The sequence below is a fragment of the Lampetra planeri genome, chromosome 21 (genome assembly GCF_965212315.1).
Source record: "Lampetra planeri chromosome 21, kcLamPlan1.2.h2, whole genome shotgun sequence".
NCBI lineage: Eukaryota > Metazoa > Chordata > Hyperoartia > Petromyzontiformes > Petromyzontidae > Lampetra > Lampetra planeri.
The window spans coordinates 10,657,931-10,674,514 of record NC_136127.1 but is presented as its reverse complement, the minus strand read 5'-3'; the positions used below and the strand labels follow the sequence as shown (position 1 = coordinate 10,674,514).

The 16,584-nt window shown below is 51.2% G+C and overlaps 1 protein-coding gene across 1 annotated transcript in view; it reads right to left on the bottom strand.

Annotated features, from left to right (window-relative positions):
- NSF (N-ethylmaleimide sensitive factor, vesicle fusing ATPase) overlaps window positions 1–11,502 on the bottom strand; it is a 48,989-nt gene extending 37,487 nt beyond the window's left edge. The window contains exons 1-8 of the mRNA XM_078603962.1: window positions 11,432–11,502; window positions 9,599–9,681; window positions 7,890–7,989; window positions 7,058–7,097; window positions 5,316–5,482; window positions 4,293–4,400; window positions 2,809–2,884; window positions 1,512–1,667 (exon numbers count right to left, since the gene is read on the bottom strand). Of these exons, the coding sequence (XP_078460088.1) occupies window positions 1,512–1,667; window positions 2,809–2,884; window positions 4,293–4,400; window positions 5,316–5,482; window positions 7,058–7,097; window positions 7,890–7,989; window positions 9,599–9,681; window positions 11,432–11,443 (742 nt within the window). The 5' untranslated portion in view covers window positions 11,444–11,502. The remainder of the gene's footprint in view (window positions 1–1,511; window positions 1,668–2,808; window positions 2,885–4,292; window positions 4,401–5,315; window positions 5,483–7,057; window positions 7,098–7,889; window positions 7,990–9,598; window positions 9,682–11,431) is intronic.
- Between the last annotated feature and the right edge of the window lie 5,082 nt (window positions 11,503–16,584).

The following is a 16,584-nucleotide window of genomic DNA, read 5'->3' as shown; positions in this document are numbered from 1 at the left end:
GTGTGCATGTCTGTCAGAGTGTATGTCAGTGTGTGGGGAGCGGTGGTGCAGTAGTTAGCGCGCTGCGCTACGAACACGGGAGACCCGAGTTCGATTCCCGCTCATGACCAACACCGGTGACGATTATCTGAACTGGTTCTGAGTCTCCCCTAGGTCGATTCAGTACTTGGTGTGATGTGTAAATATCACCACTTGGGAGACAAAGGCAGCCAGGCATGGTGCTGGCCACCCACCCTCTCGAGTGCTGTGCTGGACTTCAAAGGCGCCCGCTAACAAGCACTTGCCCCAACAGCCTGTTAAGACTATACAGGGGATCTTTGTCTTTATTCCTTTACCAATGAGATAACAAGTACACATTGAAATAAATCTATCTACGGGCAAGCCTCAATTTGTCCGTAAAATATATTATGACGGGATGTGTTGTTGCGCTCAGCAGGAAACAACAGTTTCTCGAGGACAACGCACGCGCAGGTGCGCGACCTCTTTACAGACGGGTCAGCGACCTGGCAACATGTGACGTCTCCTACAACAAGCGCCGCCATCGTCGGCCCGGAGGAGGGTGTCCACCAACACCCACCTTCGAGCCTTCCGATCGCAGGTGTGCCCTTGTCGCCACAGTCGCGGCGTATCGTCGTACGCTGCTGCCGCCCGTCGTCACAAGCGATGCGCTGGATTGAAAACTCATTTCTTCAAAGCTGCTTTTTTGTGTTTAGCACGAGTGGCTACGTACGGTGCGTAAGAAAGACGTTCACCATGATTATACATACATGCCGACGGGCGATGGCTAGAGATGCGGTCCAGGACGAAGGACGGCGAATTACCGAGAAAGACGCATTGAAGCGGCGCCCCATAGGTCAACAGTCGACAAAGGAGAAGAAGATCTAAGTCAGATGGCGGGGTTGAAACTGTATACCACTGGTGCTTGCAGGACGTACCGACAGGCAACAAGGGAAAGATCTACAGGCAGATGTAGGTGTTGAGACTGTAGTAGCGGTCATTGTAGGGCGCATGAGCTGCAAGACCGAGAACCATACGGTGGTGGCAGAGACGAGGCTGTAAGAGCAGACCTACAAGGCCGGTCGTTGAACGTTCAACAAACTCTGGAATCTATCAGAAGGAAGCAAGGGCGAGGTGTGGTGACACTGACGGCATTGACTGGGATTACCGCTGCACACTCTATAAAAATATATCAATAATTTACAGGCCTTTGCAGGCTGCCGATGAAGGCCGGAACATATCGGGTCACGGGAGTTGTTTGAGCAAACCTCGCACGTGCTGTTCAGCATGGGGTGGTGACCGGTTCTCGTGTCGCGCTTGAAAGATATCGGCCATGGCTGGGAATCGAACTCGGGTTGACATCTTCACCACCGGTAACCACCGCTGCGGCCTCCCGCAGCCACGCAGTCACGACGTGCAACCCAAATCCCCGCAGCCAAGACGAGCAACCCAAATCCCTGCGGCCACGACGTACGAGCGCACACGCTCCACTCGCAACTCATCCCGGTACTCACCCATCTGCTCGACGATGTCGGGAGGGAAGACGCGAGATGCGAAGGCCCGCCGGAAGATGTCGGAGAACTCCCGGTCGAGACCACCGATTCCCATCTTCTCAAAGTTCCAGTCCGGGTTGATGATCGACTGCCGACCCTGCTTGGTTTTGGATTTTCCTGCAAAAAAAACGTAAAAACGGCGAGCGAGGATCTCAAATCACAGCCAGGGAAATGCGCAAGCACACGCCACAATGACGGCGAATATTATAATTGCCAATTTGTAAAGTTAATTTGAGTAAAAAAAAAAGGACAGTGGCGACAGGTTTGCTGACAAGTGAAAAATAAGCACAGAATAATAATAGTTGATTTCTCGGCCACTGCGGCGGTGGGAAAACGCGTGACTTGACGAACCCGCAGCTCCTGCCTCTGGTGGCTGCTGACACCTGCTGGCTGTCGGTTTGTATGGAGCTCGCCGACCGCTTATTTGCTATGCTCGGGAAATGTTACCCCCGTCCACTTGCCCGTCGCTATGAAACTTACCGCACAGCTTAGTCATACTAATGCTCGACTAACGGCTGAACAACAAATGCTTGACGACAAAAAGCATTTCAAGACGATGCTGTGTATCCGCACAATAGGTGTGCTAGTGTTAGAATGCTTGAGCGTGGAGTCCAACAGAATAGAGGCTCCCCCCTTAATGGCCAGGCTTGTCAGAGCTCGTTTGGGCTAATCACATGTATGTACATGTAAACGAGGGTCTCCCACGTGCCGTGCGGGTCAGGGGTTCGTTTGACCATACTTCACCACGCTGGTCAGTCGGTTGGTCAAGGCACACAGCATAGATGTGGGAGCTACACGTCTGAATTCATCACATATCTGAAGCTACTCCAGGGTAGCTTCCGAGTTCTTTGCTTGGACGGATGGGCAACCACGCACAAAACAGGCTGTTATAGTCTGCGGGGTGACTTCACACAGCACGTGGCGATTGACCTCAATCAATCCTTACAGGTAATTCAATGCAAGTATCCTGAGCGTTAAGAATCGGTTATAACTGACGAATCGATGCATCGCTACACGCCTGTTATTTACATTCTGGATAAGGCCATTTCATTCTTTGCCGTCATCTTCCAACTCGTCATTTAAGAGCTTTTATCTCGGACGCGTGTACATATGCATCTGCCCAAGGCTGGGAACGAAAGTGCGAAATTAAATTGCGCAAGACGTGGCTGGGAATGAACGAGCAAACCGCTCTTTGAATGATCTGCGAACGGATCCTGAATGATTTGTGCGAGACAAGAGGACGCAGCGGCATCGTCACCCGTCAAGTTGAGATTCGAGTTCTCCGCCTTCTCAAAGATCACTTGCGTGTTCTGGTAGCTGACGCCCGTCAGGATCTGAGCACAGAGCGGACATCACAAGCACTTTGTCAAGGGCCATGGACGCGCCCCGTGGCAATTTCAGCGCAATCGATCATTGCTGGCGGTCATCACCGGCAACAGCTGCCGGTCCCGTCCGCTGCCGTAAGAAAATCTAAGTTGGCAAAATGTTCCCCGAGTTCAACAACTGCGATGGCGACCTTCCGCAGAGACATTAACGAGGCATGAGGCGGCCCAGTCGGTGGAAGCCGCGCGCTACGCACACACAATTGAGTCCTTTTAGCCCTTTAAAATTACGATTTGCATTTTTATTTTTATTGGTGGAAATATTTTACGGTTCAGGAGTCAGCGGTCAGGTGCTGGGGGTCAGGGTTCACGCTTGGGACGCCTGTCGTCGAAATGTTTTATATTCAGTGGGGCGATAGTTTGGTGGGTCAGAGTTCACGGTTTACAGTCGTAGGGTAATTGTTTCGTGAGTTCTCATTTTGAGAGGGGGTCACGGGGGAAGGGAGGTATTTTTTGGTCATTATCGAGGTTGCCCAGGCCAGGATGAGGTGTCAATGTGGGTTCAGGCGCACGGTGTAGAGCAGCGGGAAGGACGAGGTTCCTTACCGAGGGCCGCGTAGGACCTTTAGCGGGCTAACTACACGTCAAAAACTGTTGGGGCAAGTGCTGTTAGCAAGCACCTATAAAGGCCAGCTTGGAACACGAGGGGGTGGATGGCCAGCACGACGCCCGGACACCTTTGTCTCCTCAGTGGCGATGTTTACACACTGCACCAGGTACTCATTTAAGGCTGAGTCGTCCTAGGGGAGGCCGAGGACCGGTTCAGATAATTGTCACTGGTGTTGGCCGTGAGCGGGAATCGAACTCGGGTCGCTGGGTTTGTTGCGCAGCGCGCTAACCGCTACACTTCCGCTCCCCAACCACAAGTCAACACACACACACACAGACTTGTCACTTCTGTAATCGCAACACGTCCGTTGCAACGATAGACGTGACTTAAGCATGCAATAAATTATCAAGACAGTGTTGCCAGGTTCGGAAATATTCACCTATAGCGCACGATTAACGCAGCTAAATTATTTGCAGGTAGTCACAGATTAATATCACGACGACGTTTTTTGATTTGTGCGGCATTGTTTGGCACGATGTCCGACGTTTTGCTCCATGTGCTGGCAGCTTCTTCAGGAACTGAATACTGAACAAAGGAGCTGAATTTGCAAGGCCCCAGGACGTGGAACGGATCGTCGGCCGTCACCCTGAACAACGCACGGTACGACCGGGCAACTCTGGGATTTCAATAGCTGTTTCAAAGCAGAAGGCCTCACGTGACCAAGGACTGCATGAAATGAAGTCACTGGCCACATCGGGCCCCAACTGTTACAGATTTCGCTCCCCTGCTTAACAGAGACAAGAACCTCACCTTGTTTTGTTTGCTGCTGGTTGCATCGCCCTTGAGGATATTTGGGTCCACGGCCTCAATTCCCTTCACTATCAGCCCAAACAGCTTTCCGGCAAAGCTGAACACAAGCTGCGGACGCACGGTGGGTTTAAGGTGGTCGTTAATTACGCGCGTGCAGAGCAAACAAAAGGCAGAGCAGCACCGCGCGTTCGTGGCCGAGCAGCACGCATCAATCAGCGCGCCGCCGCTCGTAAACGCCGCCGCCCAGCGACGGTCGGTAGCGACGGTGGCGGCAGTGTGATCACGCACAGACGGGAACGGTCAGAGCCAAATTATCCCCGAGACGAGACCAAGCAGCAAGCGCACGCCTCACGTTCATCATCGCCGCCACCGTCAGCCACGCTCAATACACTGGTGGATGAAGGCCTCCTCCCAGGCTGCCACCACCTCTCACGACGCTGTGATGTAATCATCCGCCAAGCACCTCTTGACGTGAGCAGAGTTCGTCGGTCACTTTTAGTGCTCAGGTTTTTTTTTTAAACGAGCCAAAATAGCAACAACGCTTATTTCAAAACATGGTTGGTGTTTAAACGCTATGACCGCAACCACAGCTTAATCCGCTACAACCCCAACACACACAGAAACAAAGATCCCCCATGGAGCCTTAACAGACTGTTGGGGCAAGTGCTGTTAGCGAGCATCTATGAAAGCCAGAATGGCACACGAGGAGTTGGGTAGCCAGCATCACACCCAGCCGTCTTTGTCTCCCCAGTGGCGATGTTTACACACTGCGCCAGGAACTCATTTTAGGCCGAGTCAACCTAGGGGAGGCGCAGGTCCAGTTTAGATAATAGTCACCGGTGTCGGCCGTGAGCGGTAATCGAATCCAGGTCGCCGGGTTTTTTAGGTCAGTGTGCTGACCGCTACACTACCGCTGCCCACAACACACACACACAAAGATAAAGATCCCCCGTATAGCCTTAACAGACTGTAGGGGCAAGTGCTGTCGCTAACACACACACACACACACGCGCACTCACACACCTGTTGGCCCACGCTGAACGACTGGCTGATGAACTGGCCAACAAAGTCCGTGGCCATTTTGTCCGAGTCGTAGGGATTCGAGTCGGCCGTCTTCTTCTGCAGGAAGTCGACCTCAATGGTCATGGTGCCGATGCTGTTCTTGGTTTTGTCAAACTCAAACGGCTCCACTGGGGAGAGGAGAGCGAGGGAGGTGAGGGAGGAGAGGGGGAGGGAGGGAAATTACACTCGCGGCGCGTAGGATCAGGGTGGCTCATAAACTGGAGTAAGAGGCATGTGACTAGAAGCCACAGCCATAGCGAGCTGCATACTGGAGGTATACTGGATGCGGTGTGCCGGGTGTGGAAATATATTCCAAGTGGGCAGTCCGAGCCGTTTGTGCGTGATGCACTGCTGGTTGCAACAATCGCTTCTTCAATAATTTACCGACTGGGCGGTAATGTGGTGATGGTGAATGATTACTGATCAGAAATGTCGGCATACATATTTATACTTTTTTTTTACTTTTAGTCCGAATTGCATTATCAACATCATGAGATGAAGTACCCATTCAGATTTCTCGCTGAGCAATGCAACTCTCTGTTGTAGACAACGGCTCACAGAAGTAGACATCACAGGGCTACTTCTGAGATCCCTTCAAGTGACCTCTAGTCCGCACAGTAGTTGAGCAGCAGCACTTTCCCACTCACTATGAAGAATATCACAACACGTAAAATAAATAACATTTTTATTTATAAGAACTGGAATTTAGCCACGTTCAATTCAATCCAATTTTAGTGCGATTTTATTTATTTGGCAATCGGGTCGAGACCATCATCACCTCACTCCACTTGAGAGAACCTGGGTTTAATTGCAGGCAGCTGTGGAGACATACCAAGGACCTACTCAGTCACGCTGTCACCTTCTGGAAGGTCGGGAATCCAAATTCCAGTTGATTTTTCACAAACAATTCCACGCATGTGTCGCGAACTCAATAATCGATTTTATTCCACACCAAGTTTCTCTGGGGGTGGGAACGCCCCCCAACAAGACCACGCTAAGCTCCTGTAAGCACTGGCGTATAATCCGGATCACGATACCACTTTTGACCATCGTGCCACCACAAATCCCGATTCTTCCGGGTCCCGACTGTGATGTGAAATACGCCGGCTATTATTGCTGTTATTATTACAAGGCTTGTATATACAAGAAGAAACTCAAAGATTCTCAAGACTCTTTTTCCGGAGGATCCTGCTAGGTTTTCGCGGACGGTGAGCGTCGATTTCTACGTGTTTTCCAATAAAGTAATTTCCCAGTAGTTTTTTTCTCATCTTCCAAAATTTGCACCATGACGCAGGCACGCAATGGCCTAGGCTTTTTCGAATGATGTTATGGAGCTCTTTCATGTCCACTGTGATGCAGATGGTGCATGTTATTTTACAGTTGATATACAGCCACAGCATTAACCGGGGTGGTCCGTGAGGGTTCGAATCACGAACCTCTGCCACAATTGCTGAACGCACTACAGCTGGGCCAGGTCCAACACTCCACGTGACCAGTCACCCCTCTTGCTGTCACGGTTCGGGACTGTGATTTGACTCAAGATTTTTCTCGTCTCATTTTGCACCTCCTGATGTAGACTAGTTCTGAAAGCCACTCGTGTCAGTCAGCCGCGACAGGGAATCGAAACTGAGGTCGGCGGGTTCACAGCGTAGCGCTTGAACCGCTCGGTGTTTTTACAGAGGACAAAAAAAAATTGAGAATACCTTGCACATCTTGTCCCAGTGACAACCCCGCCCATTTCCTCTGTAAAACCACAAGAAACAAATGACAATAAATATTATTACAATTTTGCATGTGGCTCGATACAAATTATAGCAGTCTGGATCATTGTTTTGGACGTGAAGTTAAGTCCAAAAATTACTGAGTAGAAAAACTTACACATCTTGTCAATGGCGCGCAGTGTCCTAAATAAAAGCTCACTTGCTCACAACACAAGCAATATGGATCCATTTATCGCAAAATGAACGCACAGAGTGAGCGAGCTTCCTGCTTTGGCGGACAGCCACTTAAGACCGGTGGAATCAGTGTTCAAATAAGCTGCGTACTGAGCATTTCACACGTTATAAACATACGAATTATGTGCTACGTTTAAATTTAATGCGTACTAAGCCACATGGTTATTTTGCCGTGCAGCTTTAGTCTTAGTTTTAGAAAATGTTTAATTCACAGATCTTGTCCTGATGACTTCCTGGATCTTGTCCCGATGACGTTTGACGTACTATCAAATGAGACGTCGTATCCCAATTGACTAAATTTGGTTGCGAGAATTGTTCTTCAACTTACCCGCGAGCCGATTTAATAACAATGAGCGCGAAAAACGCTTGCACGCGCAACGGTTTAATCTGTTTGGCTGCTTCGGGTGCTGGCGGGGCCTTAATGACACAACATTTGGTCAGATCATTCACAGTGGCCGAACCCTCCAAAAATAAATGATTGTGAATCAGCTTTGAGTTCGCGTGACAGAGAAAAACTTGAGCGCCCTCCTGCCCGTGGGCTGGAGAGGGAGGGGTCGCCAGTGCCTGTGCTGGCGCTTACTTGGGGTAGGCTGAAAGCGATGGTCCCTGGCACTACAGAGTGATGGCTCTTCAGCGTGAACACGTAGCGCTGCCCTGGGCCAGTGATCACCGCCACGTGACTGAGAAGAGAAACAGGAAGCGTGAACAAACGTTCAAGTGATATCCTGCTCAAATGAGCATCGAGGCGATGATCGTTTTCTGTAAACAGCCCTGCGCCAGTCGTGGAAATTCCACATTCATATGGTGGGGGCGAGTCTATCCGTAGGACAACCAATGTTGACTTCTCCGTAAAGTGATACTGATGTGATTGAGATGATGGGCTGAGTAACCCGCCAGCTAGGATCTGAATTTTCCGATTGTGAGCTGCTCTCTGACCAGGTGATATAGTATAAAAAAAACAGCAAAAATATTCAGAAATTGTCTGAGCTAAGAGCTCTGACTTCCACTTTTATTTTGCCAGATACGTTTTGCTTCCACTGCAGGCATTGTTGTGTTTTTACTACAATTTTGTGTTTAAAAAGGCCTGAATACTGCGGATGGAATTACATCCGTCGGCATGGAATCAATCGGTACAAGTTGGAATCATAAAGCACCTAAATGGGACCACATCTGAAGCTGCTATGCAAATAAAGAAATGAGTGGATCGAGAATGTGTGAAGATTTCTTGTCCAGGCCAGGGAGGGAACCGAGATCAGATTGTGGTAGACATGCGAATGACACTTCAAAGAGACACTTCATGGGCAGGTCACATAGTGGACGTTAAAGACCCTGTAGCATCATTCACACGTGTGCTGGAGTCACGGTCCAACATAGGCAAAATTCGAAAATATTAAAAGCAGATTTCCTAACCAGGTAATACCGCATAGCAACATCGTCCCGTACCGGCAGATTTTACTGGATTTAACAGGCTTTCGCGACCAATATTAGTCATAATAAGGTTTTTTTGGGTTAGATCGCGTAAATATGTGTCTATTGCGTGTATTGCAGTCGAAACGTCGTGAGAATTTTTATTGTTTTATATTTATATAACCAAGAATATAAATACGTGTCGTTAGCCCACTACCACCTGACACAGCCAATTAGTAAGGTTTGTCACGTTAACAAAACGTGTAATTTAGTAACTACTTCAGCAAACCGGTGTGTTGGAGAGTAAACCCACAACATTTACAATTCGAGTACTGTGACGTTTCGCTGGTGATTACAACCAGCTTCATCAGGCGTTTTGCCAGAATGTGAAGAAGTCTTCCTGTTTCCGGTCTGAAATAAGAGTAAGGTGATCGCATCACTGTGAGCCTATCAGGTGCAAATATCAGAAAGGGGTTAATGTGATCATATTAATAACAATGGGTTATGTTAATCTGAGAATGTTCAATTGTTCTTCTTGGTTCTTTCGGTAAAGTCACGTAGAAGGGAAGTAATAAAATAATAAAAAATAAAACATAATAAAATAATTCTCACCTGAGGACGGCTGCTTGTGTTGTGGCCGAAACGTCGTGAGAATTATTTTATTATGTTTCATTTTTATTATTTTATTACTTCCCTTCTGCGTGACTTTACCGAAAGAACCAAGAAAATGAATCCCTGTAGTCACGAAAGCTTTAAATCGAAATGTTCAATTGGTCTGTGAACCACAGCAATTCCGAGATACGTCTCGCACCGAAAGTATGATGCGGGCGCTGCATGCCCTCGCTTTTGCTGATGTGGAAGCGTTGCGTTTGATTCACTCACATGGACTTGAGGTCAGACTCGTGGACGACCGCACAGTTCGTGATGGAGAGCTCGTCCGTCGGGCATCTCGCCGCTTTCATCGCCTGTGGCAAAGCGAACAACAACAGCAGCAGCAACAAACATCATCAGCATCATACATCTGCCATGCTCAATCGACTGCTGGTTAAAAATGTGCACAACATTCACATCGTCAGACTGCATTCGATATACAGAGCACGACATTCAGAATAATAATCAACAGCCATGGTCTATTCACTACTGGATGAAGACTCACTTCCAACAGCACCGGTCTCTCCACTGCTGTTTGATGGCCTCATCGTCACCACCCTCACTCTCATCATGTTATCCATGTTCTATCCACTGATCGTTGAAAGTATTCCCATGCTGTAGTTATCCTCAATGGTCCCGCGATGGCAAAATCTGAACTGACATCATTGCTCCATTTCCATGAGGCTCACCTTAATTAGCGGTGTAGACAACACCTAATAGCTAACAACGTAATTCATGGGGCATATCTATTGTGTATCCTTCTACTTATTTCGTATAACAGACGTAGACGCACAGAAATAACTACAATTCGACATTCAGGCTGGTCAAGCCAGACAACCGCGTCAGGAGCAGCGGAGTGTTTCACTGTCGATGTCTCATATTCTTGGATCTCGTAATCTTGGGTCTTTCGGTATTTGTGGATCGGGGGGCGTTGCGTCGTGATACGTTGCACGGTCTGCTCTGGATGACCACAGTCGCACTGAAAATGCAGGAATAACAATGCCTATGACCCAAACCACCTGTAATACGCTCGATCTTGGACCCTAACTTGGGGATGGGCACGGCCACCACAGTGCATACAACACGGTGCTGTAGGCTGATGCGTGATTCTACTACCAGCAGAGGTCACTGCAGGAAAAATCGATACGTGCACTGCACTGTGCTTCCATTTCCCCCCCACCAACCCACCTTTACCACCACCAAGAGTGGTGAAGTATGGTCAAACACCACCCCCTCGCACCCAAATCCGCTCCCACGACCGACAGCAGTGGAATTAAAAAAGGGCTGGACATTGCTAATCCTTGTTACATTGTCACGCCACGTCAACATCGGCGGCGAGTGATATCCGAACGGGCCTTGGACCACCCCTCTCCTTCACAAGCCGACACGAGAGCAATGCCCGGTGTGGTGAAGTATGGCCGTACACATCGCCGCGGCCGGCACGTCACATTATGCGATATAGAACGTGGCACCGTCCCCCACTCTTCTATTCTCTTCTGTTTATATTATTTATATCCATATAGCGCGCCTTGTAGGTCGTTTGTCATTCAAAACACGTCAGCGGGCGGACACACTCGCCGTTGAGTTACTCTTGTTACAATCTAGATTCGAAGCTTTAGCGGCTGCAGGAATCCATACTCATTGGTTCTTTCGGTAAAGCCACGTAGAGTAGGAAATGAAATAAATCAACGACGTTTCGGGCGCAGCAGAAACGTCCGTCATCAGGTGGGAAAGCGTGGTCTGCTGCTTGCCGGGGCAGACTGTTGTTACAATATGTTGTAGTATCGGTGTTTTTGATTGTTTAATTACAGCAACGCGCCGATTTAAAATTTCGCACATCGCGATCGATTAATGAGGTGGGGGGGGGGGGTCCATTCATAAGCACGTCAGCAAACGCGAGCAAACCGATCAGATCCGGCCAGCGGATCTCTCCGCGACAAATACATTTTTTTCACGTGTGTATATTTCAGTCGAAATGGCATTATTATTATGGTTATGTGATCGTTCTGACAGGTGACAAAGTCTTAAATTGTGGAACGAGAGGAGCGCTGAGCAAACACTCACCCGGGGCGCCATGTTTTTCCGCAGTGCGGTAGTGGAAGGAGCGCCACGTGACCGCGTGACGTCGGCCCCGGCAAGCCTCTCCCCCTCCCTTGCCCCGCCCCTTTCCCGGGGTCCACGAGTTCGATTCCCGCCCCGGGGGTGCATGGCAGCAATATATTTTAAAATTATTTCAGTTTTTAATAATTACATTTTAATTAACTCATATAACATACTAATTTGTTTAGTGTATAGGGGGTATATAATATTTTATATTAACTGGTGTAAAATAATAAGTACGTCTAATGTGTTCGGTACGATATCATATGTACAATGCATCAGAATCAGAATCTTTATTTAAGCTGGAGAAATCCGATGAGCTATGAAGCCCTTTTCCACAGGCGTCCAATAGCAGCACAAAGACAAAGATCCCCCGTATAACCTTAACAGACTGTTGGGGCAAGTGCTGTTAGCGAGCACCTATGAAGGCCGGCACGGCACACGAGGGGTGTGGGTGGTTAACACCACGCCCGGCCGCCTTTGTCTCCCCAGTGGCAATGTTTACACATCGTACCAGGTACTCATTTGAGGCTGAGTCGATCTAGAGGGAGGCCTAGGACCGGTTCAGACGATCATCACTGGTGTTGGCTGTGAGCGGTAATCGAACTCGGGTCGCCGAGTTCGTAACGCAGCGCGCTAATCGCTGCTCCACCACTCTCCAGATACAACAACAACCGCCATTCGCCACTAAGTGACGGTGACGTCACCACGGTGCTTGTGCCAGGCTATGTGCACGTTAAGGCCACGGGTGGAATGTCCACTGGAAGGAGGTCACACGGGACAGACCCAGGTGCCACGGGTCGATTGACTGAGATGACTGGCCGATGCACCACCTGTGCCCCCTACTGTGCCAACTTGCTGTGTTTTAGCCACCCGGCGTTTCGCTCATTGTTGTGAATTTCGCTCCTCCCCCCTCCGTTGTTGCTGGATGGCGACTGCCTCCAACTGCCCAGTAGCGTCCTTCACGAGCCTCCTCCACAGAGGCCGATCTTGACACCGCTGGTACCAGTCGTCGGCAAGTCCACTCAGCTCCACGTCCTCCTGTACCACATCACTCCATCTCTTCTCTAGCCCGTGCCGCGCCCGTTTAGCCCCTTCTATCCTGCTGAACAAAAGCTGTTTAGGCATGCGGTGGTTGGGCGTGCGGGCTCCATGATCCAGCCAATGCAGCCTTGCCTGCTGGAGGAGCTCACCGATGGGACTTTGTCCAGATCTTTCAAGTATTGGTGAGCTCCTCACACAATCCAGCCTGCAGGTTAAACCCAGGGTTCGTAGGCAGGCCAGCCTAGATGTTTCTAACCGGCGAAGATGTTCCATTAGGGGGGTCCACGTTTCGCAAGCGTAGAGAAGGGAGGGGATGACCGTGGCTGAGAAGACCCAAAGCTTCGTATGGAGCGACAGACCAGGTAGCTTCCACACAGCGTTACACAGCCAATGATTTGGAGTGAGACCTCTGCTGTCAAACTGGTGACGGCCTGAGAGAGGGAATGTCAGGACATGGTAGTGTGGGTGAACTCGGGAGGGCACGTGACCGGGACAGAGGAGTGAGAGGGGCCCGAGGGGGGCTTGAGGGACACGTGACGCTCGGTCGAGATCCTTCGGGAAAGATCTCGAAGGGGGCGTGGTCGAGGGCGGAGCGAGGCCACGCCCAGGAGCATGAAGGGGCAGTCCCCAGAGTGTTCTTGGCTGTTCTCTAGAATCAACACTCGGCGTCACGTTTCTCCGATCTTCGGTCTCCGCTCGGCATCGTGGGTCAGTCAGGACGTTACTGACTGACCCGGTTATGTAGTTACCCTGTTGGGGTCTAGAGTGTGTACGTTTATGTAGTTAGCCCTGTTGGGGCTGTGTAATAAACGTGTTGCCTCGAAGTCAAGTGTGTGCCTCCGTTTTCAATACCACACTAGTAACGAATTGGCACGTTCTCGTCAAGTGATAACCCTTACTAATTGGCTGTGTCGGGTGGTGGTGGGTTTAACGACACATTTATATATTTACGCGATCTAACCCAAAAAAAACCTATATTATAGCCTGTCACTGTGAGTGTGTCTCTCCATAACCCTAGTACACCGTGCAACTAAAATACTACAAATAGTCATAGCCTACATATGATTGTACACGGGGTTTAAAACGTCCGTAAGAATTTCAGTAAAAGTGAGCCGGTAGGAAGGAGGGGACCCACAGTCGGTGTTTTGCAATTGCCATCTCGTGGAAATAGCTGGAAGCGCCCCTGCACACCAGCCAGGGGAGAGGACCTCTCTCGAGCAGCAGTCCATCCTGCAGGCCACGTGGCCACAGCACCAGGAGGTTCTTCGATGAAGATCGGAACTCCCAGAGGCAGTGGCTGGGGGGGGCGGGGTCTGCGCTTTGGGCCCACCCAGAGGTGGTTTGGGGTCGCTGGAAACTTGCACGGGCGCTTCGTACGCTTCAGCCTGGCAGGGTAACACATTCCTGCGGAGGGAGCTGGTAGGAACGTTGGGTTGCTCGGTCAATGGCCAGGGTCAACGGCGGCGTGGTGTATTCCGCAAATATGCCCGACTGTGAGGGCGGGCACAAGCCGGCGTGAGTTGGTTAAACGTTGAGTTTTATAAGGGCACCACGGGGTGACCAGCCCCTCCCCTCCCCACCCAGCCCCATCCCTCCCACCCTCCACCCAACCCCACCCAGCCCCACCCTCCCCACCCAGCCCCTCCCCACCCTCCCCTCCTCACCCAGCCTCTCCCTCCCTCCCCACCCAACCCCTCCCTGCACGACGGACGGACGGACACAATAAAGCCCTGTGGGCTGGTGGAACCAGTGGGTTCCTACCAGTATAAACCCCAGGGTGGATGCTAGGGCAGGCCGAGGCTGAACGTGTCCACTCGAGCAGCGGATCTTAACCTTTACCGCACGATACTCTTTGGTTCTATCGGTAAAGTCACGTAGATAGAAAATGAATAGATCACGACGTTTAGCAAGTGAGAGAGAGAAAGCTACTGAGAAAAGGTCTTTTATAGGCCTGAGATGGGTGGAGCCTCGGGGGAAGATGGCAGGGCTAGAGATGGCCTGCCTGAGGCTGTGGAAGTGGCTATTGAAAACCATCTTAGGCTTATATAAGCCCTCGTTTCAGTAACTGTATCTCTCTCACCTGAAGACGGTCGGCTCGTGTTGCGATCGAAACGTCGTGATCTATTAATTTTCTACCCACGTGACTTCACCGAAAGAACCAAAGAGTATGGATTCCTGCTTTCGCGAAAGCTTCAAATCAAGATTTACCGCACGAATTACTCGCGTCGGGCCGGGCCGACTTAGGGGATTCTCGGGACCGGTTCTGATAGTCACCACCGTTAAGTGGTCGTGAGCGGGAATTGAACTCGGGTCACCGGGTTCGTAGCGTAGGGCGTTAACCACTACACCACCACTCCCCACTATTAGATCAAGACAAAGACCCCCCTCCCTACCCGTTTGGCCTTATCTGACTGTTGGGGCAAGTGCTGTTAGCGAGCACGTATGAAGTCTGGCACGGCACGGCACACGAGGGGGAGGCTGGTCAACACCACGCCAGGCCGTCTTTGTCTCCCTAGTGGCGATGTTTTTCACACCGAACCAGGTACTCATTTGAGGCTGAGTCGAACCAGGGGAGGCCCAGGAACCGGTTCAGATAATCGCCACTGGTGTTGGCCGTGAGCGGGAATCGAACTCGGGTCGCCGAGTTCGTAGCGCTAACCGCTGCCCCCCACCCCGACACACACACATGTACACGCACCCAAACCACACACACACCCTTAATGTCCCAGTTAGTGTTGAGACGGCTCCGCTGACAGCCGTAACCCCCCTCCCCATCACTGATTCTCACCGGGGACCACCCCACTCCCACCCACCCCCCCCAAAGACAGGAGACAAAACTCGAGCAGAGACCACCCATTGATGAAGTGACCCCCCCCTCCCTCACCGCCCCCACTCCCCTCGACCCCCCATCATCGCTCCGTTGCTACGACTTGATCAAGCATGCGGCATTAACGACGCAGGCGTCAGAGTGGCGCCCTCCATCTCTCTACCACATTCAACCCCCCCCCGCCCATCAACCATCAGCATCCACCACCACCACCACCATAGTCCCCGCGGTTTCATATATCATCATCATCAGCATCAAGCCGCAGCACCACCGCCACCATGGCCCCGCCCGCCGCTCGAACGTCGATCAATCACTCGCCGCTTGATGGCTTCATCCGAAGGAGCGGTGGCGATTTCTCTCCCGTGGTGTCGTCTGGCGGGGCTTTTTGCGCCCGCGCCTTCTTCGGCATGACGTCCGACGTTTCGCACCGCGAGCTCCTTGTGGAATGTCGCGCCCTGAAGGGAGCGCGTTTCTTTTATTTTTCTGTTTGTTCAACGCGTGGAGGTCGCGTGGAGGTGCGGTGGGTGCTCGAAATGCGCCGCTATGGAAGCCGCCCGGCCCCGGTTCGATTCCCGCTCGCGGTCAAACGTCCGCGACGAATATCTGCACCGGTCCCGGAGGCCCTCCCCTAGGTGGACTCAGCCTTAAAATGAGCACCTGCTGAGGTACGCAAACATCACCACTGGGGCGTGGTGTTGGCCACCCACCCCGTCGCGTGCCGTGCTGGCCTTCATAGGTGCTCGCTAACAGCACTTGCCCCTACAGTCTGTTAAGGCTACACGGGGGATCTTTGTCTGTGTGTGTGTGTGCGCGCGTGCGTTCAACACAATGGTCTTTCGATGCGTTTACAAACGGAGCCACTCAAAGCTGACACGTCAAACTTCCCCTCAATGTTTAATGGATGTGCATGCGCGCGTGCGTGTGCGTGCACGCGCGTGTGTGGGGTGCGGTAGTGTAGCAGCGGCTCGCGCTGCGCTACGAACCCGGCGACCTCAGTTCGATTCCCGCTCACGGCCAACACCAGTGACGATTATCTGAACCTGTCCTGGGCCTCCTCTATGTCGGCTCAGCCTAAAATGTTTACTGTAACTAGTGCCACTAGGGGGACAAAGGCGGTCGGGCGTCGTTGTGGCCACCCACTCCTTCATACGCCGTACCGGCCTTCAAGTGCTGCTCACTGACAGCACTTGCCCCAATAGTCTGTTAAAGGCTACGCGGGGTATCTTTGTCTGTTGTTGTGTGAGCT